Genomic DNA, 25,026 nt, shown 5'->3' with positions numbered 1-25,026 from the left:
TGCAGGGGAAGCTGAGGGAGCCGGGGGCGGACTGAGGAAACCGTTGGGTAAGGAGCAGGGGAGCAGAGTGGGAGGCTGGGGCGGCGGCAAGGCGGGGACCTGGGGGCGCTGAGGAGGCGATACGTAGGGGAATTGGGGAGGAGGAAGGAAGGAGCCAGCGCCAGCGGGGAAAGTGGCGGCCCGTCAGCTCGGAGGAATACGGCGTCCAGGCCGGGGCGGGCCGGTTCCTAGGGAGCCGCGGCGGCGGCGACGTCTGGGAAAGGAGGGAGCCGGGGCAGGCAGGGAGGCTGGGAGGCAGACGGGCTGACGGACAAGCGGCCGCCTCCCAGTCCCAGCCCGGCGCCGCCACCCCCGCCGCTGCCCAGATGGGCCCGCGGGCAGCGCCATGAAGCGGGCATGTGCCTGGACTGCGGCCCCAACGAGCCGGGGCGGGAGCCGGGGCGGGAGCAGCGCGGAGGTGAGTGGGGAAGGAAGGGGGGAGGGAGAGAGGGAGAACCCCTGGGACAGGGTGGAGAGCAGGGGGCACCCTGCCAGCTGCCGGCAGCGAGCCCCCTCCTCGGAGTCCGCTCTCTCCCCTGAGTCCCCTCCCTTGAACCTCCTCGAGAACCCTTTCCGATCCTTTCCTGGAGAATCCCTTTTTCCGGGTCGCCTCTCTGTGCCCTTCCTCTTCTGAGCCCCCTCCCTTGAGATGCCTCCACTGGATCTCCTCCCTGTGCGCCCCCGCCCCTGAACCCCCTCCTCTAAACCCCCTCTCTGTGTGCATCCTCTTCTGAGCCCCCTCCCTTGAGATGCCTCCACTGAATCTCCTCTCTGTGCACCCCTGCGCACCCCCTCCTCGGAGCCCCTTCTCGATCTCCCTATTTTGAACCCCCTCCCTTGAGACCACTCTCCTGAATCTTCTCTCTGTGCGTCCCCTCCCTCGAGCCTCGAGAATCCCCCTCCCTTGAGTCCCCTCTGTGTGAGCTTCCTCTCCTGAGCCCCTCCCTCTGCACCTCTCCCCGAGCCCTTTTCCCGAGAGTCCCCTCCCCTGAGCCCCATCTCTGTGCTCTCACCCTCCTAAGCCCACTCCCCTGAGTTCTCCATTGAACCTTCTCAAGAACTCCCTCTTCTGAATCCCCTCCCTATGCGCACTGTTCCCTGATCATCCGCACGAACCCCCACCCCTAAAACCTCTCCCCTGAATCTCCTCCCTGTGCGCCCTCTCCCCACTAGCCTCCTTCTCAGGCTCTCTACCCCCACCCTCCCAACGAACCCCAATCCCTTGACAACTCTCCCTTTGAGCTCCTCGCTTCGAGCTCTCTTGAGCCCCTTCCCATATGCCCCGTTTCTCCACACCTCCTCCCCCTAAGCCCTCTTCCCGGTTCTCCCTTCCTAGAGTGTCCCTCTCCTGAACCCCTTCTCTCCATTCCTTTCCCTAGTCCCATTCTTCCCTAGTGCCCCCTCCGTTCCTCTGGGGAGCTGTTGCTATGGCCCCCGCCTCCGACCTTGGCTCAAGTGGCCACCATCAGATTGTACCCTCTCTACAGGATTGGAACGCAGGCGACCCTGCCATCAAGCCCTCTTCCAACCCCCATTCCCTACGCACTTTGATGTTTCCTCTTATCTTTACCCTATTTATTGCCTCTCATACCCAAAGGGGCAGGAGTTTAACCTGACCGCTACTCTCAGCCCCGGTGCTATGACCACTTCAACCCTGCTTGGCTTGGGCCTTGGGGACCCCCACAATCCTTGGCAGCAATCCACTGCCTTTTACTTGCTGGACAGGAGTACAGCGGACCCCACTATTTCTCTCCTCTGCAGATTCGTTGTGGTATTGTGGGAGGAGTCAGAAGACCCGAGTTCAAATACTACCTCTGCTACTTGCCACTAATTTACTTTAGAAAATTCATGTAACCTTCCTGGGACTCAATTTCCTCCTCTGTAAAATAAGGTTAGACTAGTAGATGGTATCTGAGGCTCCTTCCAGGTCTAAATCCATGAATCACCCAAACTTAACTTTTTTTTTGCCGCTCCCCACTCCGGTCAGACCTCCTAGGAGCACTTGAACTAACTTGTTAGCTGCCTCCCCTCTTCCCTCCCTCCATTATAACTGTGTCTTCTCTTCTGGACTAAGGCTTTGAGGATGCTGCCATCTCTCCCATCCTCCAACCCCCACCCTTTACTTGCTATTTTCTTTGACCCTGACACCCCAATTAGTGCCCCACCCTAAAGGAGCAAGAGCTAACCTGCCAGCTCTAGGTTCTCCTGCTCCCAGCTCTTTGCTTGTTGGTCATCCCTAGCAGCTCCCTCCCCCCTCCCCATAAAGTAAGTTTATATCTTTGTGCTTCTTTTCTTTGCCCCAACACCCCAATTAACATTGTTCCCAATGGCTAACTTTTACTCCTGGACCCCCTCTTCCCAAAAAATAGCTCTAAAAGTGAAGGTGTTTTCTGACTCAGACTCTCCCTTCCAAATTTGTTTCCCCCTCCTCAAAGGAGCATCAATTAACTTGTCAGTTCCCCTGTAGTATGATTCCCTCCCTTTTTCCTCCTCAATTTTTCTCTATTTACCTTCTAACCCCTGATTTTTAGTGATTCCTGTTGTGAAGCAATCCCAGAAGACATTTGATGGGTCCAGGTCTACAGTCCCAGGCACTTGGGGGATCAGAGACCCAATCCTTTTCTGGATTTTTAGTATCCTTCCTCAGCCTTAAGTGAGGTGCTTGGAGATTACAGTTGCATAGGCTTTTTTGCAGAAATCCGGGTCATGACAGAAATATCAAATTTCTGTTCGAATTTGGGGGCCCTGAGGAATGATGACTTTTCCATGTGTTGGAAGGTTCATTTATAGACCTGTGCTTGATAGAATGTTCATCTGACAATGAGATTCGGGGTGTTTGGATCTAACAGACCCTGTAGAAAAATTCAGTGAACTGGCTGAATTCCCTGGTTCCAAAGTGGAGTGGGCTGGGAGAATCAGAGCCCTTTGAGCCCCTCAGACTGGGGCTCCTTGCAGTGATTAAGAAGAGTGAGGCTCCCTTCAGAGAGGGCGACAGGAATCATCAGGTCTGGGAGTAAAGACCAAAGGTTAAATTTAGCTCCCCCTTCAAAACAAACCCCGGCCATGGCCAACAGCACCCTCCCTCTTTCCTCAGCCCCTCCATATAATTTGTTTCTCTTTTCTTGCCTGAGAATGCAACACCAATGGGATCTTCTGGGGTTAAAAATCTTCCATACTGAGTCAAAGGCAGTATACATAGCCTACTCTATCCCCCTGCTGCTCCCAGCACTTTGTAAGAGCCTACCTTCCTCCTTCACCCTCACCCTCCATTGGCAGAAGATCTGGCCTCAAATCAGTTTTTCCTTTTGTAGTAGCTGGTCCCAGACTTTCTAGCCCCAGCAAACTGGATTGGGTATGACTTCACCGAAACAGACCCCAGGCTGAGGTGCGGCTGGGAGCAGGACAAGGCCCGGACTTTGCTTAGGCAGAGATCTTGCCAGGTGGAGGGCACCAGAGGTAGCTTTGAACCCATGATTACTGGGACTGAGTGGTATTTGAGTCACAAGTTTGCCAATTTTAGTGCAGGATGGAATTTATGGCCTGCCAGGAAATCTAAGAGCTCTACATAAGGCAATGAACTAGGTACAAATCCAGGTAACAAAACCAGGTACGCTTAGAGAGATGGGGGCAGAAAAGGGCTAAAGAGATTCGAGGCTCCAGTCTCTACTTAACATATATACAGCACTTTAAGTTTTGCAAAGCGCTTTGCTTTAAGATCTGCATTATCTTTGAGATGTGTGTTGTCATTTGATCCTCAGAACAACCCTGTGAGGTAGGTGCTATTATTATCCCCATTTTGCAGAAAAGGAAAAGGAGCTGGCAGAGGTTACCTGACTTGCCCAGGGTCAAAGGTCTAGTATCTGAGGCAGCATCTGAACTCAGGCCTTGTCTGACTCCAGGTTTAGTACACTACTAAGATACCCAATGGCCTGGCCAGGATCTCTGAAAGGCAAAGAAATATGTGAAGAAAATAAGTTAGGAAAGGGTAGAATTAGTGTCAGGGAACTATTAGGAGGAGGAAGGCTTGTCCAGCCCCAAAGCATTGCTGGCTTGTGCAGACTGGCAACCTGGGTGATTTGTGTTGATTGCTGTAGTTTCCTCATTCTCCAGATCCTTTCCGGGTTCTGCTCTCCTATTGATTGGCACTCCCATGGGCATTTGATCTTTGCCACCTTTGTTAAGTCTCCCATTATTTTAAGGTTGCGGCTCCCCAAAGGAGAGTATAGGTTGCTCAGACTTAGTTGCAGACCCTGATAAAAATCACACTCCCAGAGAGGACCAGACTAGCAGATAACCGGATAGGTGACTTAACTTTCCTGATGCTGGAGAAAATATGCTGATAAGATCTCTGGTCTGGGGTGGGGACCTGCTGGGGAGAGCTAGGTGGTGCTTTCCATAAAGTCCTGATAAGATCGGATCTGTCCAGCAGGTGGGGGTGGGGAGAGAGGCCTGGGTCTCAGCTTGCTTTGTTATTGGCTGCTAACATGCTGGGCTCCTGAGCCAGTGGCGTTTGTTCAGGAGACAAAGCTTCAGAGTTTCCAGGCAGAATCCAGGTGCAGGGGAAGGGGAGGGGGGGTGCCCTACTGGAGCTGAGCTTATGTGTGGCAGGTGGGGCTGAGAGGTCTCCTCCCACCCTCTTCAGGGTTGCTCAGCTTGGTAGCAGGTGAGTTCTTCCTACTCTCCCAGCTAGGGCACCTGCTCTTCCCTGGAGAATGAGAATTTTAGCTTCACAGTCCTTTGGTACATCAGCAGAGGGAAAGGGGAGGGGGCAGCTGTGACCCAATGCAGCAGGTGTCTTCATTTTTTGCTGCTTTTGGAGCTTCCTACTTTGACTTTCTAGTTGGGATCACCAGAGGTCCTGGGCTCTTCACTCTGGAGTTGGGTCCCTATGTGGCTTTGGATAAATTACTGAGCTGGTTTGATCACTGGTTACTTCCTGTGTGACATGGTGGCTCTGTACACATACATACCGAGCCATCTTGGTGTTCAAACTAGAAATCACAACTGCTTAGTTTGGATGGTGGTTAAAGGTGTTTTAAGACAAGATGTTACCACAAAATAAAAACAGGACATGGGAAGTATGAAGAATGAAAGTATGAAGAATGAAAAATTTGGTAATATCTAATATGTTTTCTCCAAAGTGTTTAAAGCACTTTGTAGTTGTGATCTATGCCATTTGTGGGGCACTGTGGTCCACTGGAAAGAATACTGGATCTAGAATAGTTCAGATCTTGGCTTTGCCACTTTCTACTTGTGTAGAGGCTTTGGGCCTCCATTTCCTCATCCCATTTCCTCATCTTTAAAATGAGGGGATTGAATTAGATGACCCCTTTCAGCTCTTCCAGCTCTAAATCTATGATCCTATGATCTCTGTACACCTATGAGAGGGCAGGGGGGATTCAATAAGTGTTTAATTGGTAAGTTGTCATTTAATAGATGGGGAAACCATGTTTAAGAAAGGAAAAGTGACCACTCAAGTTCACACAGCACATCAATGCTGGTTTTCCTCCTAGATTTCTGATGCTTGAGGATCTGAACCTTCTGCTTTTTTTGCATTATTCTCTACTGCATTAGTCTCTTGACCTGTTTCTTTCTCCTTTTTTATGCACATTTCAGGACTTCTCTTTTCCTTCCTTCATTTTGAGGTTTTTCCTAAGAATTTTCTTCTCACCACCCCTCTCTCTTTTCTTCCTGTTGTTGTTGGAATTTTTTCTTTCATTCTTTTGTTCAGTGATAATTGCCAGCTCCTCTATCTTCATTTCCTTCCCCTTCTGTTCTGTGTTTCCATCTTTATCTGTGCTCTCTTTCCTTTCCCTTCAGTCCTCAGGGTTCCAGATTCTCAGATTAATTCTCACTGGACCTGGATGGGGATGGGACAAGAATTATGTTGTACCCCAGGATAAAACTAGTACTGTATGTTCGCTTGTTATTGTAGGGTTTCTCCTGGAGTCAGGGCTGTTCACACTAGTTTATTATTGTAGAACTGCTTATAAGGGCCGGGCTGTGTATAGGGATGGTATAGGGTTGCTCCTGAGAGTTGGTCTGCTGACACTTATTTGATTTTCTGTGGAAATATCATTGATACATTTGTAGGAGGTAAAGGAGAAGAGGGAAGGAGAATGTCTGCATTAGGCTGGCAGAAGGAATTATGGTGGTCTTACAAACACCTAAGAGGGCAAATTGTAGTCTGGACAGGAGCTCTTAAAACACTCAGACCTACTGCCCAGCCAATCTTTTTTTTTTTAAAGGGATCAGTCTCTGTATTTAGGCTCTGAACAGAATGTTGTATGTTTGAAAAGCCCAACAAATATCTGATCTTGCTATTCCCTCAGTGGGTGGATAAGTTTCAGGACTTTGGTCTTTTTTGTCAGGTGGATACTGTCCTAATGTCTGGACCCACCATGATAAGAGTATTTCACAGGCATCTGCTTACTGCTCCTGTAAGAGTCAGAATATAGAAATGGTGGGGTGGAAATTGGGTTGAACCAACCCTCCCTACATAGGATAAAGCAGCCCTGACAGGGTCATAGCAAAGGAGGATATAGGATCTATACCTATAAAAGACCAGGAGGAAAGAAAGTGGCTTAGGTGTGGGTGATTCCCAAAAGATGGGAAATGCTAGGAGCAGTGAGAGGCTAAGAAGGTGGGTGGTGAAGGAAGGAACTGGGAAAAGGAAGGTGAAGGCCATGGGGGCCCTACAGAGAGAGAGGCCTGGATGGAAGGTGAAGGGGGAGAGACAGTCGCTTTCACTGGCTCTGCTCCTATTGTTTCAGTTTGCCCAATGGGGCCTCACCATCTGTTCCTTGTTAGAGACTTGACAGACAGGGCTCTGAGAGATTAATTAATGCCAAACTGCTGGCAGGTCTGGCTGTGGGGGCAGGCCCTAGGGACCCCATTCCTGGTAGCAACAACTCTTAGCTGACCCCCTAAGTGCCATTTAGTTACCACCAAGTGATCCCTGAGGTATATGGGACCTTGCTTTTGGCATCTTTCTGTTCCCCAGTGAGTTCTGGGAGCTGGAATATACCAGGCAATCTCTAAGGAGGGAGCAGGTCTATTATTGAGATTTCAGAACCAAGAGCTTAACCTGGGACATTCTACCCCGCTCTCAGGGTTTTACCCCTGATTCTTCTGCTAACTCATTGTGTGACCTTGGCTGGTCACTTTATAGTTTTCTCATGTATAAAATGAAGGGATTCTGAGATTCTCTCTGATCAGCTGTCTGGTTCTAAGACTTCATCTGTAGATTATGGCCCTGTTCCCTGGTTCTGATAATGCCCCTTTCACTTCCCCAAATCCTAGCCCTGACCTCTTCAGTAAGACTGGGAGCAGGGAACAGGTTGTTTGCCTCCAGGGAAACTGGAACAGAATCTTTTGGCCTACGGAGTAGGAAGTGGATCTTCATTCAGAGTCCCAGAGTACTGTGATATTAGGATAGAGAGAGAATTGTATAAACCTAGCCTCTGTGAGAGGATCCAGGTATTTAATATTTTATCCTCACTGTGGCCAGTGATGAGGCCCTTAATTGGGACTTTAGACCTCCAAGTATGGGTGGGAATAATGTAAGAGCCCCTAATAATTTGTTCCTAGGTCTGGGATCTCGTTCTTGTATGAATGACGATATTGGCTGGCTTCCTCTAGGTCCAGACCACTTTTTAGGCAGGCAGGTAGCACAGTGCATAGAATGCCGGACCTAGAGCCAGGAAGCCCTGAATTCAAATTTTACCTTAGACACTTACTAGCTGTGTGATCCTGGGCAAATCACAGCCTCAATCTGCCTTTGTTCTCTCTTGGTTTCTCGGTAAAATGTAGGGTTGTTTTGAGGGCCAAATGAGATTGCATTTGTAATGCACTTTGCAAACATTAAAGCCCTACATAAACGCTATTGCTTCTGTTGTTATTATGAGTCCCTCCTTTCTAGTCCCTAGACAGATCCATGGATGTTAGGAGTGTCCCCTTTCGGTTGGACTTTGCCCTTATCCAGGTGCCTCCTTCCCTTCTTCCCCATAACTGGTATACAGAAGGAGCTCCTGGCAGTTGTCCAGGGCTTGAGTTGAATAGTAGTAAGGTGTGGCTTGGGGTGGAGCATAGGCTGACACTATGCTATCCCCATTTTGAACGCTGGAGGGGTGTGTGTGTGTGTTGGGGGAGGGGATCGATTCACTCCAAATGGCTGAGGAAGAGGCAGGAAGGTATCTTTGGGGGCAGAAGGTACAAATGACATTTTACCTCAGCACCAGGAGCATGTTCTAAGTGTCACTACCCCCTCCCAATTCTCTACCTGTTCTTTTTGGGCGGGTAGAATGGGGAACGTCAAAGTCACACTTGCATTTTAGCTCTTTACCCAGGGAAGGCTCTATCTTTGTAGATTCAATGTCTAGGCCAAGACCTGAGAAATATGTCAAGTGAATCTGCAGGGAAACTTTGGGCAAGGGGCTCATCTTCTAGGATTGGGAGCAGGCTGACCTAGCTCTGTTCCAGTGATACCGACCTGGAAGGGCCCAGGCCAAAACATCCTCCTGAGAGATAGCTTCCAGAGGTTGAGGCAAAGGAATCGAGGAGTTTCACCAGAAAGACATCCTGACTCCTCTTCTAGCTAACACTTTTGCAGGGCTAATGGTTAACCGATTCTGACTCACCCAAGGCACCTCCTTTATAGTGCTTCTTTCTTTCCGGCTCCCTGCCTGCTTTCCACAGGTCCCCAACTCAGAGCTTCAGGAACTACCCCTCAAAGGAATGGGTTAAACATCAGCTGAGGAAACTGGGCTGTTCCATTTTCCTCTCTAGCATCTACCTCGGTTTTCCTGAATGGTTCAGTCATCATTATGGGAACAGGGGTGGGGAGAAAAGAAGAGGAGAGGGGAAGGGCTTGTGGGGAGGAGTGTGGGAAGGGAAAAAGAGAGAGGAAAGGGGAAAGATGTCACTATCTCTAATCTATCCAAATTTTTTATTTTCCAGCCAGCGCAAAGAAAGCTCACAGAAAGGGACTTGCTAGAACAATGCTAAGGCTGGTGAGGTGAGGAGGAGCCGGTGGGAAGCCTGAGGGAGCGGCTGAGAACAGGTGATTGGAGGAGCTGATCCCGAGGACCTAGGCAGGCATCGGGAAGAAGAGTCTGCCCCTGGCATCCTACGGACTTAACGAAGCCCATCCAAGCCTTGAGGGGAGGCACTTCAAATCCAGGCGTAGGGAGGGGCTGAGGAAGTACCAGCACCATGGCGACCAATTTTAATGACATTGTCAAGCAAGGCTATGTGAAGATGAAGAGCAGGAAACTCGGGGTGAGTGAGCCAGGGGCTGGAGTACTAACATGACCATGGGGAGGAACCTGTCTTTTAGAGGTACTAAAGAAATACAGGAATATGGAAACTAGGCTGCATTTGTTGCTGAAAGGGTCCCCGTCTTTTGGTTAGGGCTGGTTTCCGACTTTGTTCCTAGATCTTTCTCTGGTAGCCCTCCTTCCTGGAAGCTCTGCTATCAGCCCCAGCCTGGGGCTCAAATCTAGAGTTATTACTTAGTTGGTGAGTGGGAAGACTGGAGCAGGGGGCCAGCTCTCCCCCACTATTGTTAAAGTTGTCCCTGAGGCATTTGCCCTGGAAATCCAGGGCTGCAACTAAGCTATAAAACAGTCATCTAGAGGGATCTGGCAGAAATTGCTCTGGCCCTGGGGACTCTTTCTTTCTTTTAAGTACATTATCTCCCACAAATCTGATTGCTTGTGTGTATGTGTGTATTTTTAAAGCAAGAGAAGGGAGGTGGGGGAGGTGTGGAAAAGCAGATACTTTTGCTTATTGATTTGATTTAAATGTAAATGAGAATTCCATGAAATGAACCGTGTCCTCGGGGAGCAGGTCTCCTGTCTCTTGTTTAAATAGTCCTTTCATCCCTCCCCGCCCTGTGCTCAACAAGTCCTGGATAAATTTGGACAGACCAGCACCCTGTCTCACTGACTGGGATTCCTAAGCCAGGGTGAGAGAAAGATCATGGACTGACTTCATTATCTAGCCCCTTAGCTTAAGTCTCCCCTGTATACCCTACATATTTCAAGGGGAGTTTGTGTCCTAGGATAAGAGCAGTTGTGTTTCCAAAAACTCCAGTAGGGTTCAGGCCCTGGTCCCCCCACCCCTTTCTATATTACATGGGCAACTGGAGAAACCAGGGAGATTAAGCCTTATTTTGTTCATGAGAGGATTCTAGCTCTGTCAGGTTGTAGGTAGATATAGTATAATATAGTATATCCACTCTGGTAGAACAAGAAAACCTTCTCCCTGCTCAAGGTAGATCCCTCATGGGGGTAGATGCCCTCATCAGGTGAAGGGTTGACTTTTTGGTAGTTTTGTGGCATCCTGATGGCTCCTTGGGGCAGTATGCTAGAGTGCAAAGGATGCTTGGCAGAGGCAGGGAGAGCGCTGTTTTATTGCACTGGTTACTAGCCAACAGACAGCTGTATTTTGTGACTATAGGAGCTGGAATCAAGTTAGGATTTGATTTGATGTATAATGGGTCACATTTTAGATCTCTGGTTTATGAATGTGTGTAGAACAGACTGGGCCTTCAAATAGGACTAGGCTAGCGCTGCCTACCTTATATCCCGAGGGGGGAAGCATTTAACTCATTGACCTCCAGTATGACTACCTCTTCTCTCAAAGGGACTAAAGTCAAAAGCAGTGTCATCTTAGAGGCAGAGGTTGGACCTCAGATCTTAACATTTTCCTTCTCAGTCAGGAAGACCTTCAGTAAACCAGATTTTAAGGACCTAATGTGGCTAGGTTCTCAGGCTCACAAGTGAGCCTTTCCAAACATATCACCTGACCCACAAAAGGGCTTAGGAGTATGAGGAACCGGCAGTGGGCATAGCAGCCTGGGCTAAGAAGTCTACATGGTAGATAATGAGGAGCCTGGAATGGGGAGTCATTGGTAAGAGCTGGATGTAGCCAAAGGTTAGGGGTGGAGTGTACAAGGCCAAGAAGAGTCCAACTCTGAAGTTCTGTGATTCTCTGTGGTATTGGCTGAGCTGGTTTGCGCATATACCCCATCCCCACCCTCAAATGCTAGATATTCAATGAGAACCAACCCATTTTTCTTCATGAGCTTCAGTTTCTGTACATTGGCAGCCTAGGGTAGCTGATCCTATGGCTGAACATGGCTGTCATGGAGGCAGAACTAAAGTGGGGGCCCTCCCATTCTTGACTTCCTCCCAACAGCAGACTAGATCTCTGAGTTTTAGATACTGGACCCCAGAAGAGGGGGATGGTAATGAGAAAGGAAGAATCTTGAGTCCTTGATCTAGGTGCCTTGTTGAGTTATTTGATAACTGAACCTGCTTAGAACATAGAGGACAGAACCTAGATGCTAGGCAAATGAGGGATGTAAATGAATGATAGAGTATTAGGGCTAGACAGGAATCCCTTTGTTTTATAAAGGAACTGAGAGCCACATAAGTGATGTTTATATGTCACACACATTAGCTGCAGAGCCAGGTTTATTGTAACTGAAGTGTTCTGACTTCCAAGCTGGTGCTCTTTTCTACTATGACAGACTGCCCATCTGGGTCACTAATGCCAGCTTTGGCCTTTGGCACAGTTGGCTTTCTTCTTCTTGGAGGATGGACTAAGACAGGTAGCTCAAGGAATGGACTTCTGTTCTGGTGGTCCTTGAGACAGGAAATCAAAATGTGACAGGTGTGGACTTCTACTGTCGCCCTGGAGAATGGTCCTTCATGGACTGGGGGAACTTACTTCTTCTAGTGCTCACTTAGCTGAGCACAGGGCTGTAGTCTCCAGCTTGCCTGCCAGGAGCCCTGAAAAATGCCCCACCCTGGATCAAGCCCTGGCTGGGGAGTGGCACTGTGTGCCAGGACACAATGGCCACAGCAGGGAGAGCTGGGATAGAGTTTGGTGCCAGTCATAAGAGATTACATGGAGTCTTTTTCAGTTTGCCTACACCTGTATCTGCATAGCACTTAACTACCCCCAAGGGGAGAATTAGTGCCGTAGGATTTTCTAGGTGACTAAAGCTCCAGGTGAAAGGGGACCTTAGTAACCTCATATATAAGGAGAATAGGAGCAGTGAAGAGGGACAGAGGCAATTATACTTTTGGGGAGTTAATAGGAATTTTATTTCTAGGGCTCCCACTGATCCAGCCATAGCCATGTGTCTTTTGGCAGGTCATTTTCTCTCTTGTCCCTCAAATTCTCTTATCACATGAAGAGAAATCCTGTTTCTTCTCCCTGGCTCTCTGAACTGTTAGAAAGGTTAATCTCAATACTAGAGGCAGTTAGGACTTGAAGTAAAAGCTACACAGAGGCTGGCTTCATAGACTGGAAAGACACTGAACCAGAGTCCAAGAGATCTAGAAAAACACTTGGTCTCTCTGAGCCTCAGTTTCTCCATTTCCACACTGGGGCCCAAAATCCTTACTCAAATCCATTCCAAAGGGCTGCCAAGAGGCTTAAATGAGTTACAGGCGAAGGTCATTTAAAGTGTAAAGCACTGCATAGATGTGGGTGTCATTATCGGCATCAAGTATTAAGGTTTGCAGCCACCATATAAGGCCAAGGATGCAAAAAGAGGTGTCTGAATTCCTCCTGTCAATCTGGTGAGCTTGATAGACAAAGCCAATATAATCATAGATATATCAACTTTTTTTATAATCTTATGAAGGCAATTTTTTAAGGTTCCCTTGTGTCGCTACTCCTGGATTAAGGTACTAGGATTATAGTATTGCTTAACTTAGAACCATGATTGTGAAACATTTAACCTATGTTAGACTTGGTTGGTGTGTTGGTTTTATTGGGGTTTTTTTCCTCGTCCTTTTTTATTCTTTGTTATAAAAGATCGATTTCTGAGAGTTTTTTCTTAAGGGTTGGGGGTGGGTGGGTGGGGAGAAAGGATATATTGGGAAATGAAGGCAATATACAAACAGGAGGCATCAATAGAAGACTGGGCCCGAGACCACGTCCATGTTTTGAGGATACTTCGTAGCTCCCTTTGTTGGGGCCCGTTTGGATGTTGCTTATATCCTTGGCTCTCACTTTTGTCCTGCCTTTTGGGCTTAGAAGGGGTTGTGCTTCTTACTCATTCTTTATGTCAGGGACAAGGAAACCCATCTGTGTTTTGTGCCAGGTTTTGGTGCTTAGTTGAAGAGCCAGTTAATGTTTTTTCATTACTCAACTCAGGTTTTCTCTTCATCCACTGAGTTCCATCAAGTGCTGCCCTCTGTAGTTGGGTCTGAAAATAGCTAGGTCATTCCACAGGCTGCAGTGATGGGGTAGGCTAGATTAGGGCACTGTCCTGAGCCTGAACTCACAGTGATCTACCTGACAGATCTATCGAAGGTGTTGGCTGGTTTTCCGGAAGTCTTCCAGCAAAGGACCTCAGAGGCTGGAAAAGTATCCCGATGAGAAATCAGTGTGTCTTCGAGGTTGCCCCAAGGTGAGTCAGTCACTAACCTCCCTTATGTCATGGCTAAGATACTTACCTTTTATCTTTAATGTACTTCTTCTCAAAGTCTGGTTTTGTGGTTCTACCAGGAGCTCCACCTTGGGGCAGGCTAGACAATGGGGAAGTGTTCCTCCCTATCTAACTGGAACCTGGGACATTCTGGCCACCGTTTTGCCCTGGAAGGAAAGACAGACCCTGGGGCTTAGTCTCCTCTGGTTTCCATACAGGTGACTGAGATCAGCAATGTGAAATGTGTCACAAGGCTCCCGAAGGAGACAAAGCGGCAGGCTGTGGCCATTATCTTTACTGATGACTCAGCTCGAACTTTCACCTGTGACTCTGGTGAGTGACTGAGGTAGCAGAACTCAGCTGGGGACAGGAAGCGGAAGCCATGGAAAGGTCTGGAGCTACACAAGGTTAGCTTTAGTTGGGCCTAGAGTTGAGGATCTTGGAGAAGTCCTCAGAATATGGAATCCTGAAGAGGCTGTAGCCTTTTGCTCCTGACTACAGGGACTGGATTCCCGATGAGAAGAGTCAGGTGACCATCTTATAAAACTTGGGGCTTACTGTTGGTGGATGGGTGGGTGGGCATGGAGTGGCACCGTTATTCTATTATTGTAGTAACTGAAATAAGGAGTCCTCTCTTTTCCTCTAAGGGCAAACTGGACAGAGTAGAAAAAACTATTTGGTAGGACGGTGTTAAGGAAGAGCAGGTCCCTTCGAGAGATCTGAAGTGCCTTCTCCATGGTGGAATTCTTGGGTGGTAGGCTCCAGTGCACAGGGATAGGAAGTACAGATGGATATACTTGACAGGTGCTTAAATCTGTGTTTCAGAGCTGGAAGCTGAAGAGTGGTATAAGACATTGTCTGTGGAATGCTTAGGTGCCCGGCTCAATGACATCAGTCTGGGGGAGCCAGACCTCCTGGCCCCAGGAGTACAGTGTGAACAGACAGGTAAGGTATGGGGCCTGGGATACATGGGTTTGAGGGTCAAGGAAAGTCTCTGAGAGGTGACTTTTCCATACAGTTCCATTTTCTTTCTCCTTCCATTCCTCTTCACTAGATCGATTTAATGTCTTCCTGTTGCCCTGCCCCAACCTGGACGTCTATGGTGAATGCAAACTACAGATCACCCATGAGAATATCTACCTCTGGGACATGCACAACCCTCGTGTAAAGCTCATCTCATGGCCACTCTGCTCTTTGCGCCGCTATGGCCGGGATGCTACACGGTTCACATTTGAGGCTGGCAGGTAGGGCCTCCGATCTTCTAACCCCACCTACGGAACCAAGATCGTCCTCTTATCCCCTATCTACTTACCTCTTCGACCAGCATCCTGCCAAAAGCATTTTGGTTCCAGAACCAAGGAGATAACTTCAAGGGGCCGAGCTCTGCTGTATTTTTCAGTGGGCCTGTGGGTTAAAGATTTATGGTATGGGGGATGGGAGGGGGCAGCATTAATTTGGCTGTGAATAAACAGAAAGCAAGCCTGTGCCATAGGTGATGCATGTTAGCATGGCATGTGTACGTACATTATATGTGTGTACACTTCTGGTCCCCGCCACCCTTCCCATAGCTCTAGTGCTGTCCAACAGGATGTGTGATGCAGGTGAAGGGCTCTACACATTCCAGACACAAGAGGGGGAGCAGATCTACCAACGAGTACACAGTGCCACCCTGGCAATCGCTGAGCAGCACAAACGGGTTCTACTGGAGATGGAGAAGAACGTGAGGGTGAGGCCCAAGGTGGGAGGCTGGTGAAGCAGAAGGGCATTAAATTGACAGGCAAGGGAGGCCAGCATGCTCCCAAATCCTTTGGAACAGCTTTCTGTCCCACCGAGGCACAGCCTTCTACACTAGTATAATGGGAAAAGCATTAGGCTTGGAGTCAGAAGATGCGAGTCCAAGGTCTTCTTCTACCACTTACTAATATAATCTTAGACAAGTCCTAACCTTTCTAGGCCTTAGTTTCCTCACTTTTAAAATGAATGGGTTGAACTAAATAATCCCATAAGATCACTTCTGGCTCGTGGCAGTCTGTGCCTCTTCAAATCCTTCCCCATGTTGCTTGATCCTGTGCAGATGCCAGGTCAGATCCCCAGGCCATCTCTTTCATGTTTTGCCCTCCTAGCTCCATGAGGTTAGGTTAATGGCCTTCCTTTTCTCTCTGTCCCAGCTGCTAAACAAAGGTACTGAGCACTATTCCTATCCATGCACACCAACCACCATGCTGCCCCGGAGTGCCTACTGGCATCACATCACTGGGTCCCAGAACATTGCTGAGACTTCCAGCTTTGCTGGTAAGTGACTTCTCTTGCCTTGCCTGTCCTATCTGAAGCATTCATTAACAGGTTATCTTTGATTTTCCAAATTATTATTGGCAGTCGGCAATTATTTTTGCCCTCCCAGCAGGAGCCACTTTAGGCCCTTGTGACCTCAACTTAGGTGTCACAGAATGCCACCCTTAGTCCACCCTACCTTTCTGTCCACAGGTGAAGCATATGGGGCTGCTCAGGCAAGCTCGGAGACTGACCTTCTCAACAGATTTATCCTGCTGAAGCCAAAGGCTGGAACAGGAGAGAGCAAGGAGGCCAAAACTGCTTCCCAGTGATGCTAAAATAGTTCATGTCATCCCAAGGGAGGGACTGGCAGCACACTGAAGGCTTCTTCCTTCCTGGTCCCTCTCCTCTCACATTTCTCCCCAAGGGGGCAGATGACCCAGGACCCTACCCTATAGAAGGAGAGCCTGGAGAAAGCGAGTGGGATAGATGCCTTTTCCTCAGCTGAGGGACAGGCATGGCCCAAACAGAGGGCCCATTCACTTCACCAGAGCATGCATGAGGGGCTAGAGCAACCAAGGGACTGTATATGGTTATGATTTTAATATATATTGTTACATAATTCTATATTAACGGGATTTTCCCCCTTTATCTTTGCCCTCCCCACCCACAAATGCAATTTTAAGATCTGGTGACCAGTGGTTGGTGTCTTTGGAGCAGCTGCTCTCCTGTTGTCTGTGGAAAAGCCCCTCAGATCCCAGAACCTGGAAGGACTCTGGCATGAGGATTTGAACCCAAGCAAAAGCAGGCATCCAGTAGCCTAGCTGTCCATGAGCAGGCCCAGGCAGAGGCCAGGGAGAAGCAGCTAGCCCTAGAACTCCCATCCAGGGTCCTAGTAGAATGGCACAGAAGATGGCATCTTGGTTGTGCCAGCAGCAAGTTTTGTACTGTGACACATCTGGGGACATCTTTCTCTCTAAACTGCAATTTCTGCACAAACCCCTTCCTGCCTGTTGGGGCTGGAGGGGTCACTGATCATTATCTTACCCCTTGAGGAGGAGGCTATGGGAAAGGAGGGCTAGGACCCTGACTGGTTCTGACCCAGTATACTGCCCTAAAACCAGGTTTCGAAAGGAGGCTTCATGTCCTCCAAGTCAGATTATGACATCATAAGCAGGCAGGGTAGCATCTGTAAGGCCCGCCCCCACCCCAGCCCCAACACCTCCTTGGGGAGTACCTCTACCACTTGTCCTTTCCTTTCCCAGGACAGGAGGCTTCCCACTTGACATGGGGCCGATGCTGCTGAAATGCAATTAAAGCAATTGATTTTCTAGTGCTGGTATTTATTTGACTACCGTGCAGAAGGGCTATCTTTCTATTCACATGGAACCTTTTTTTTTTTTTTAAATGTTTGTGGTCCTGATTTGGGGAGTTGAGCTTCTTGTAAATATTTATTTCAGTTGAGGCAAAAGGCAGGCTAAAGGAGCAGACCCTCCCACCCAAATCCAGGAGCAAGGGAGGTAGCCACTGGCCCAACTTTCCTCCTTGGTTTCATTCAATTTCTCTTCTCTTTGAGGGAACAAGTCAGATTTTGCTTGTGAAGATGGGGGGTGGGGATGGGGGAGGATGCTCAGTCTAAAGGCCTTGGAATGGTCTGAGGGAGCAGAGCTACTTGGGTTGGGCCAGGGCAGAGTGATGCATGGAGGAAGTAGGACAGAAAATTATGTGCTGTTTATTGCCAAAAATGATTTTTTAAAAAAACCTGCTCATCAATAAAGGACCCTTACTATCTGGTTTGCTTTTCTGATTTGTCACCTAACTATCCCCGGATGTTGTATTTTCCTTGGAAGCCAGTGGTGTGGGGTCTCTCATCAAGAGAATATTGAAGAATGCTTGCTTTCTCTTCTCAACTAAGTGATCAAACTATAGTTAGAGGAGTTTAGGGTTGAAAAGGCAGTGGGCCTAACCTGGGGACTGGTAAGAAATTAATAGAACACTTCAAAGCAAGCCCAGGAGAAAACACTGTACTCAATACATGCTCAAACCCAGCCAGGTGAAGTACCACCAGAGAATAAGTAACTCACTGGAAGATTGGGTCTACAATCTGGGGAAGAGAATTTTCCCTGCCACTGCTAACAAGGTGCAACAGCAGAGATGTACTATTGGCCAAGTATAGCCTTAAGGTTGTTTATGACAAGGACTTAATAAAGATAGACCTACTCACCTCGTCCTCCAAAATCTTTGCTGATGCCCAGAGGGAAAAGGCTTTTTATTTTCTGTTCATACTAAGGGAACAGACCAATCCGAGTAGACCAGGATAAAATCTTGCCTCTCATCTCTCCTTCCCATGTTATCTTCCTAGGCTAATTACATCCTAAACTGGCAACAGGCTTAAAAGCTGTAATGTGCTAGCCAGGACTTTTAGCAGACTAAATTTTAGTCCACTTTCCAGTGGCAAGCAGAAGCTCAGGCTAAGTCCATCCATTTGAGTCCCATTTCTGATAGAAATGACTGCTGCTAGTTTATAGTCAGGACATCACTCTGGATCTCATGGGTTAGCTGGGTCTGGAGGTCGCTCAACTTCTTCTTCAAACCGGACAAAGCAGAGAGGACAATGGTTTCAGGGCGAAGAGAGCCACAGGACTCCACGTTGTAGTAGAACCTGGAATGGGGTCCAAAGGAAAGGCAGAGAATGTAAAGGCACCTTTGTCCTGTGACTTAAGTTCTTGAGTCTGGGGCTTACTCTACTTTCTATCACAAACTTAACCCTTACAGTCAGGATCAATCCTCTACACCTAAGAACATCAGGAAGAGAGAATCTCAAGATAGTTATTCCTAAAACTTTTTACATCACAGGGCATCTTCTGTTATACTTCAGTGTGGACTGAAAAACCTCAGAATAAATATATGCCATTTAAAATTTTTGAAAGGGAAAGGGTATCATAAAATCATTATCTTCTAAAACTTGCTTAAGAAAGTAACTCACTGGGGACATGAATTAAATGACCTGGGAAGATTAAGGGGCACAGTGCTCCCAAATCTGCAAGAATTCTGATAATTGATAAGTCAGCTGCAACTTCCTACAAGTTTAGTTGGGTCTGGGTCACAAGGTGTAAGCAAAATGGAAGAATTTTCTCCCCTAGTGCTTATTCCATGCAAAACTCTATATCCCTACCACCAAAACAGAAGCCACCAAAATGCAAGGTCACATAGAGTGGCCAGTATTGTTAGAAATAATCCCATGCTGACAGTTCTTACCTCTCTGGTTTGCCATTGGGATCGTAGGGAGCCTGGGCTTCATCCTCGTCAATCTCAGAATATTCACTCTTTGGCCTGGGATGATCAAAGAAAATGACAGCACAAAATTCATTTAAATGCTTTATAGGAAAACTAATAAGTAGGCAAAATACAGGGGCACATGGGTGTCCTTCGCATGGCAGATTAAATCCAAGTGTTTTAACATAGATTTTTTTCTTTGAGCCTAGCTAAGTTATGTTAACTTGCTGAATAAGTTTATTCTGTGTGGCACAGCAAATATACTTTATTTCCAAACTAATGTAGAATCAAGGAGATTAGTGGTTCCAAAAATTTTGTTCTCAGGACCCCTTTACAACATTATCGAGGACCCCAAAGAGCTTTTGAGTTATATTTATCAATATTTACTGCATTAGCAATTAAAATCTTACAGTGTTACAAAAATAGTTTTGACGTGACTTTACAGACCTCCTGAAAAGGTCTTAGGGACTCCCTGGGTCTCTGGATCATGTTTTGTGGGACTGCTGAAGTAGAAAAAAATATACATCCAGAGTATACACAGAATGGCTTGGGGTATGACAGAGGAGGCTAGAAGACCCTGAGTACGACAGGTCTATGGACCTTTACGGTTGTTACATCTGGCATCTAAATAAGAAGTGTACCAAGAAGGATCAGAGCAGATCAGAGTCCACGTTCCCTTTTCCTTGTAAGCACCTCACCTCTACCCAGAAGCAGAACATACCATTCTTCAGGCTTTGGGTAGACTGTATGCCTCAAAGCATTATCTGGGTCATACTCAAAGGCTACTCCAGCTGTAGGGTTCCATTTGGCATGCTCCTTGCCAATGCCCTTTTTGGCATAGGCTCGTAGTCTCAGCTCCTGGCCTTTCCGGAGTTTGACAATGAGGATGTCTAAGGAGAGTAAAAACCTAGGTCAAGAAAGGCAACTGGAGACAGTCTTCCAGACGTTGGATCAGACTTGTAGCCTAAGGAGCACAAAAACCTGAAAGCAAGTTTACCCTGAAAGCCGGCGATAAGAAGCTACGTTTGTTCTGTTTCTATTTACCCTAAGAACACGTATTTGAACTCTTACACAAGCCACTTACCATCCTGTTCCACATAGTCATTGGGGTCATTGTCTCTACTCCGGGATGTCACCTGAAAGGAACCCAAGGTGGAAATTAGCTGCTCTTCTCTTACTTTTGGCTTGTTAAGTGATTTAAAGTTTTAATTGGTGAAGTGCCGACTACAGAAAGTCAGCCCAAGAATGGCATGGCAGGAATAGTTAGAAGGATGCACCCATGTTAGTGACAGGGAGAACAATTCTAGTTTAAATTAACTGGCACTTTAAAGGGCTCTCCCTGTAGTAGGACCAACAATTGGTATCCACACAATTCCTCCTTAGCACTAACAAGGGTCCAAGATCAGCCAGGTGAAAAGGCAATGCTTGGAATTCCAATATTACAAGAAATGAAGAATTTATCACAACTTCTGAGTGGGAGCTTACATAGCGGAAGAAGCCTTTGTAAGGAAGGAGGTCACTAGACACTGACCGGAATAACTCGGGGGGTGTTAGAAATGAGATCCCGAGATGTGACATGGCGAGTCTGGTCTTCATTGCAACGGACATCAAGTGTAAACTCTACTGAGCACTCAGGACAAAATTCTTCACATGAACAGTCCTAGAGGAGGACAAAGAATAGAAATAAGTCTGAAGCAAAAGAGCTAAGTCTGGATTTTGCATCCTATATCCAACACTGATTCCCTTAAGTTTCTGGGAGGAGAAAGTGGTGACCTTGCACAGCCCTCCCTCACTCAAATCAAAGTCAACTGCGTGTCATGTCATCATTTCCCTGATGTCATGGTCCTCTTCGAAAACGAAGAACAAACACAACAACCCTAAGTTCCTAAATTCATAAAATAGTACAATCACAGAATCTCAGAAACATTGTTTTGTGTACCGGCTGATCTGATGTTATTCTTTTGGGCTGATAGGTAGTCTATGACTTAAAAATGATAGGTATTTAGGAACGGCAATTCTTTCCCCTCACCATTACCAAGTCCCATTCCTCCCACCCTCGAGTATAGGCACCATCATGGATACAGAAGAATCTCTGGTGATATCCTAAGACAGAACCACAAATATTTATTTTCCCATAAAAACAATATTGTAAATGGGAACTAGGTTCCATGGTACTATTTCATCTCTATCATGGGTTCAAAAGGCTTTTTTTTCCCCTAGGCTAGCCTGTATATCCAACCATCATTTATTACAACACTGTTTCTATGGAGAAGTTAATTCTATGCTCCAACCAAATGATTTGACACAACCTGTAAATAAACTACAGCCAGCCTATATAACAGGCAGTTGCTGAATGCAGAAAATCTAAATTGGAAAATTTCATTAAGGAGCCTAATCCTCCATATGCACATGCCACTCCCTTATGGGTAACTTAAAGTTCACATTCCGTTTAGCCTGACAATCAAGGTAATAGGATCCTCTAGAGAAGAAAAGTTTCTCAAACCAGAACTAGTAGAGTATTTTCTTTATATTAGCATAACTTGTCAATACCGTTTTCCCCTATACCTCAGTCCTTCATTTTGTCCCCTGCCCACTCGTTTATCATTAGATACAGATGTCTTCCCATATATCTAACCAATTTCACAAAGACAAACTGTCTCTTCCTAAAAGGATAAACAAGGCAAGCTGTTACTACTGTTCCCTTTTTCACAACAATTTGGGATTAAAGAACATGAGGTGATGGAGGGGAGATGGGGATAGTGGAATGAAAAAGCCTGAGAATTACTAAAATGTAAAACTGGACAAATGAATACAATCTAACAGCTTGAAAGAATGTTATCAAGGAAAATACTCTCCAGTAATCACAGTGAATCTTACCCTGGAGTTTTGCAACTTGTCTACAATGTCATCACTTGTAAGAGGGATTAATCCTGGAAAAAACAAAGCAGTGTTTCAAGTAGGTCAAAAACCCTTCAGAAGTCAGGCAGCTTGCTCTCATATATTTCTAAGACGCAAAATGGCAGCCCATCTCCCCTACTCCTCCTGAAGTTAACACCTACCAAGTCTGTGGGCAATGAACTCATCATGCAGCACTGAAGAGTTGGCATCGATTTGGACCCAGTCTATGGCTAAAGACCAAAAAAAAGGCAGAAATGCAGTTGAATCACAGAGTTCACACTGAAGAGAGAGGAAATCAACCAGGCTTTTGTACTGACCTTTTGGAGAGGAAGATCAAATCTTGCTCATCATATACCGATATGTACCATTACTGTCATTTGCAAGTCAGGGAGCATTGAAATGAACTGGAGGTGGCCTTTCTTTCAAAGCTTTCTAGAATCTGTTCCCATACTATGCACAGAGCACCATCCAGCCTTATTCAAATCTCTCATATATATTCCCTTTACTCTAGCTAGAGTGGTCTCTTCATTGAGACCTTCATAATCAATGGGTCTTCATTTTATTTTGTTCATATTAAAAGACCCTGCTCAAGTCCCATCTCCTGAAAACTCTGACCTACAATGACCTCCTTTATGCATCACACATTTTAGGGCTTTTTAAGTCAATCTGTCAACAAATATTTATTAAGTGCCTATTGCCAGACATTGTGTTAAATACTATGAGCTTAACTGTTAAATAAATATGTATCTTAAATGTTAAAAATTTAAAGGAAGAGGCTATCATTGTGGACTACAGTGAGTAAGGAATACTTGATGCAGGGGTTCAGGCTGATGTAGACCTTGAAAGAACAAGATTTGGTTGACAGGGAAGAGAGGTGAAGATTGTAGATTGTCTCATTGCAGATCACTAAGGCTGGAAAGGAACCTTAAAAATCATCTAGTTCAACTCCATTTCATTTTGTTTATTTTCCACTTAAAACGTAAATGAATGTTTCTAAATTCAAAGCAGGAAAGAAAAAGAGGCTATATGAATCTCTAATACGTACAGCTTGCTTTTTCCTTTTAAAAATATAATAAATTCAACATGTAACTTTCATAGTTATCCTCCTTGCTTGGGTTTCCTTTTGTTCTTTTCTGTGTATTTTTAAAAAAGTGTTTCAAAGACAACCTTTTTCTTTCCTTTTTGGCAACCAACTGCCATCTCTCCTCATTCTTTCAACTTTCTCATTCAAAGTGGAAAAAAAAAACCCAACTAAACCCCTTTTAACAAACACATATAAAATAAATGAATGAATGAATGAATAAATAAATAAAACACATTTAAAATGGGTTCCCTTTTTCTGAACGCTGAATCCATTGCCTTTCTGTCAAGTCAACTCCTGTATTTTTCAGATGAGGAAATTAAAGAGGTGAAGTGATTGGCCCAAGGTCTATTCACTAATTGCTTTACACACACACACACACACACACACACACACACACACACACACATACACATATATATACACACACATATATATAGTCTTTCTCCAGCTAGTTCATACTTGAGATATTGGCTGTGTTTTACACTTTTGGGGTGATGAGAAGATATACAACAGTGCCTAGTAAAAGCCTAATGTTCAATTAAGTGCTTAAATGTGGCTGATTACGAATAGTGTGCACAAATGAATAAAAACAGTCTGAGAGGCTCTGACCTTGATAAAGCTTTTTTTGATACTTCCAGTCAGATATGATGCCTCCCACTGCAATTTCTCACCCCTTTCTGTTTTGACAGCTCCTAACTACATTCCAATTTGTATTGGTTATTTCTGTAGTATCCTCATTTCCCTCTCCTAAGGCTCGTCCTGGTAACTTCAAAGGTTCCTAATAACAGGCTAACAATAGTTATGTTAGCTGACAGTTATACGGCAATTTTGGGCTTACAGAGCACTTTACATACATTATCTTATTTAATCTACCATATGCAGACAGCATCATGCTATATGATAAATCCTACAACCTACCCTGCTCTCGAGGAGCTTAAAACCAAAAAGGGGGTGGAGAAAACACAAAGGTGGTTGTTGTTTTACTCTAAGTAAGAGCATGAGGAAAAGGCCATAAGGATTTTGAGGGTGAGATCACTTTCAGCCGGCAAAGGGCAGAAAGAATCAGAAGATGTCACGGAGTAGGTAGTATCTGAGTTCTAAGATGGACCTTCAAGAAAGAGGGGACATCTACAAAGAAAAAGGGGGTGGGGGAGGAGTGCCTTTTAGGCAAGGAACAGCATGAACAAAGCAGGGAGAAGGGGGCAGGCTGAGAAGTATGAAGACAAGGAATAGTTCAATTAGTTAATAATGTAAGTGAAGTCCCCAACGCCCAGCTTCCACACCACCTCCAAATCCGTGTGACGCTGAGCAACTCATTTCACCCCCCTGTGCCTCAGTTTACCCAGCTGCAAAACAGGGGTAAAGAATGAAAACACCATCTAGGGTTATTACAGGGAAACGCGCTTTGCAACCCCTGAAACCTCAGGCAAACGTGAATAGCTCTTTATTATTAAAAGATCGAGGGGCCCAGGAGGGGCGCGCGTTACCATGGCAGCGAGGCCGCAGGCTTACCTATGATGGGCACCTCCGCGATGAAGACTCTGCGGATGGAATTGGCCACTCTGCGGGGAGGAGGCAACCAGAGGCTAATGAGAGAGGGTCCCCAAGCCCGCTCCTCCCTGGTCCCCGCCACCCCGGGGGCATCCCAGCCGAAGCCCCTTCCCCAGAGATCTCAAAGCGCGTAAGAAGCCCCCGCGCTCTCCCGGGACTCTCTGGGAGCCCCAAGCTGCCAGCTCCTTACGCCAGGTCTGTATTCTCGATGATGAACTTAACATTCTCGTCCGTGAGCTCGGTGATCCGCACCGTGGGCTGGTTGGCATAAGGCATCGCGACCGAAAACCACCCGCGGCCTCCGCGCTCGGCCCTCGGCTCTGTAATTCACCCAACCAACTGCGCGCCCGCACTGACGTCACCGGATGCCAGGAAGAGCGGCTCCGGGCCCTCCCTTCGCTCGCGCTCCCCTAGAGCCCACAGTGCCCCCTCGCCCTAGGAGGAGTAACTACAGAAG

General features: G+C 46.7%; 2 protein-coding genes across 3 annotated transcripts; one reads left to right on the top strand and one right to left on the bottom strand.

The window, feature by feature from the left end:
• The first annotated feature begins 35 nt into the window (after positions 1 to 35).
• Positions 36 to 17,553, top strand: DOK4 (docking protein 4). 2 transcript variants are annotated; one of them, XM_036750352.1, is made up of 9 exons: positions 36 to 457; positions 8,998 to 9,318; positions 13,364 to 13,471; positions 13,708 to 13,822; positions 14,315 to 14,434; positions 14,544 to 14,733; positions 15,077 to 15,215; positions 15,658 to 15,781; positions 15,974 to 17,553. In XM_036750352.1, the coding sequence occupies exons 2-9, from the start codon at positions 9,253 to 9,255 to the stop codon at positions 16,090 to 16,092; spliced, it is 981 nt and encodes a 326-aa protein (XP_036606247.1). In that variant the 5' UTR covers positions 36 to 457; positions 8,998 to 9,252; the 3' UTR covers positions 16,093 to 17,553. The 2 variants fall into 2 exon arrangements, with proteins under 2 accessions (XP_036606247.1, XP_036606246.1); XM_036750351.1 differs by having other exon boundaries at positions 271 to 457; positions 15,077 to 15,227.
• On the bottom strand, positions 17,199 to 24,926 carry POLR2C (RNA polymerase II subunit C). Its single transcript, XM_036750353.1, has 9 exons — positions 24,760 to 24,926; positions 24,531 to 24,580; positions 22,096 to 22,164; positions 21,914 to 21,966; positions 20,568 to 20,696; positions 20,121 to 20,172; positions 19,758 to 19,926; positions 19,019 to 19,093; positions 17,199 to 18,422 (listed from the first exon to the last, which is right to left on the bottom strand). Exons 1-9 carry the CDS (start codon positions 24,843 to 24,845, stop codon positions 18,278 to 18,280), a joined length of 828 nt encoding a protein of 275 aa, XP_036606248.1. The 5' UTR covers positions 24,846 to 24,926; the 3' UTR covers positions 17,199 to 18,277.
• Between the last annotated feature and the right edge of the window lie 100 nt (positions 24,927 to 25,026).

The sequence above is a fragment of the Trichosurus vulpecula genome, chromosome 3, assembly GCF_011100635.1.
Source record: "Trichosurus vulpecula isolate mTriVul1 chromosome 3, mTriVul1.pri, whole genome shotgun sequence".
Taxonomy (NCBI): domain Eukaryota; kingdom Metazoa; phylum Chordata; class Mammalia; order Diprotodontia; family Phalangeridae; genus Trichosurus; species Trichosurus vulpecula.
Note: the sequence above shows the minus strand (reverse complement) of the source record. Positions and strands in the feature narration are given on the sequence as shown.

Bases quoted from the DNA above. Each gene is read 5' to 3' on its own strand.
- DOK4 (XM_036750351.1), top strand. From the start codon at position 9,253: ATGGCGACCAATTTTAATGACATTGTCAAGCAAGGCTATGTGAAGATG. The intron at 13,472-13,707 runs GTGAGTCAGTCA...GTTTCCATACAG, and splicing joins GTCTTCGAGGTTGCCCCAAG to GTGACTGAGATCAGCAATGT. The intron at 13,823-14,314 runs GTGAGTGACTGA...TCTGTGTTTCAG, and splicing joins AACTTTCACCTGTGACTCTG to AGCTGGAAGCTGAAGAGTGG.
- POLR2C (XM_036750353.1), bottom strand. From the start codon at position 24,845: ATGCCTTATGCCAACCAGCCCACGGTGCGGATCACCGAGCTCACGGAC. The intron at 21,967-22,095 runs GTAGGTGTTAAC...TGTTTTTTCCAG, and splicing joins GTTCATTGCCCACAGACTTG to GATTAATCCCTCTTACAAGT. The intron at 19,094-19,757 runs GTATGTTCTGCT...TGATCATCCCAG, and splicing joins TACCCAAAGCCTGAAGAATG to GCCAAAGAGTGAATATTCTG.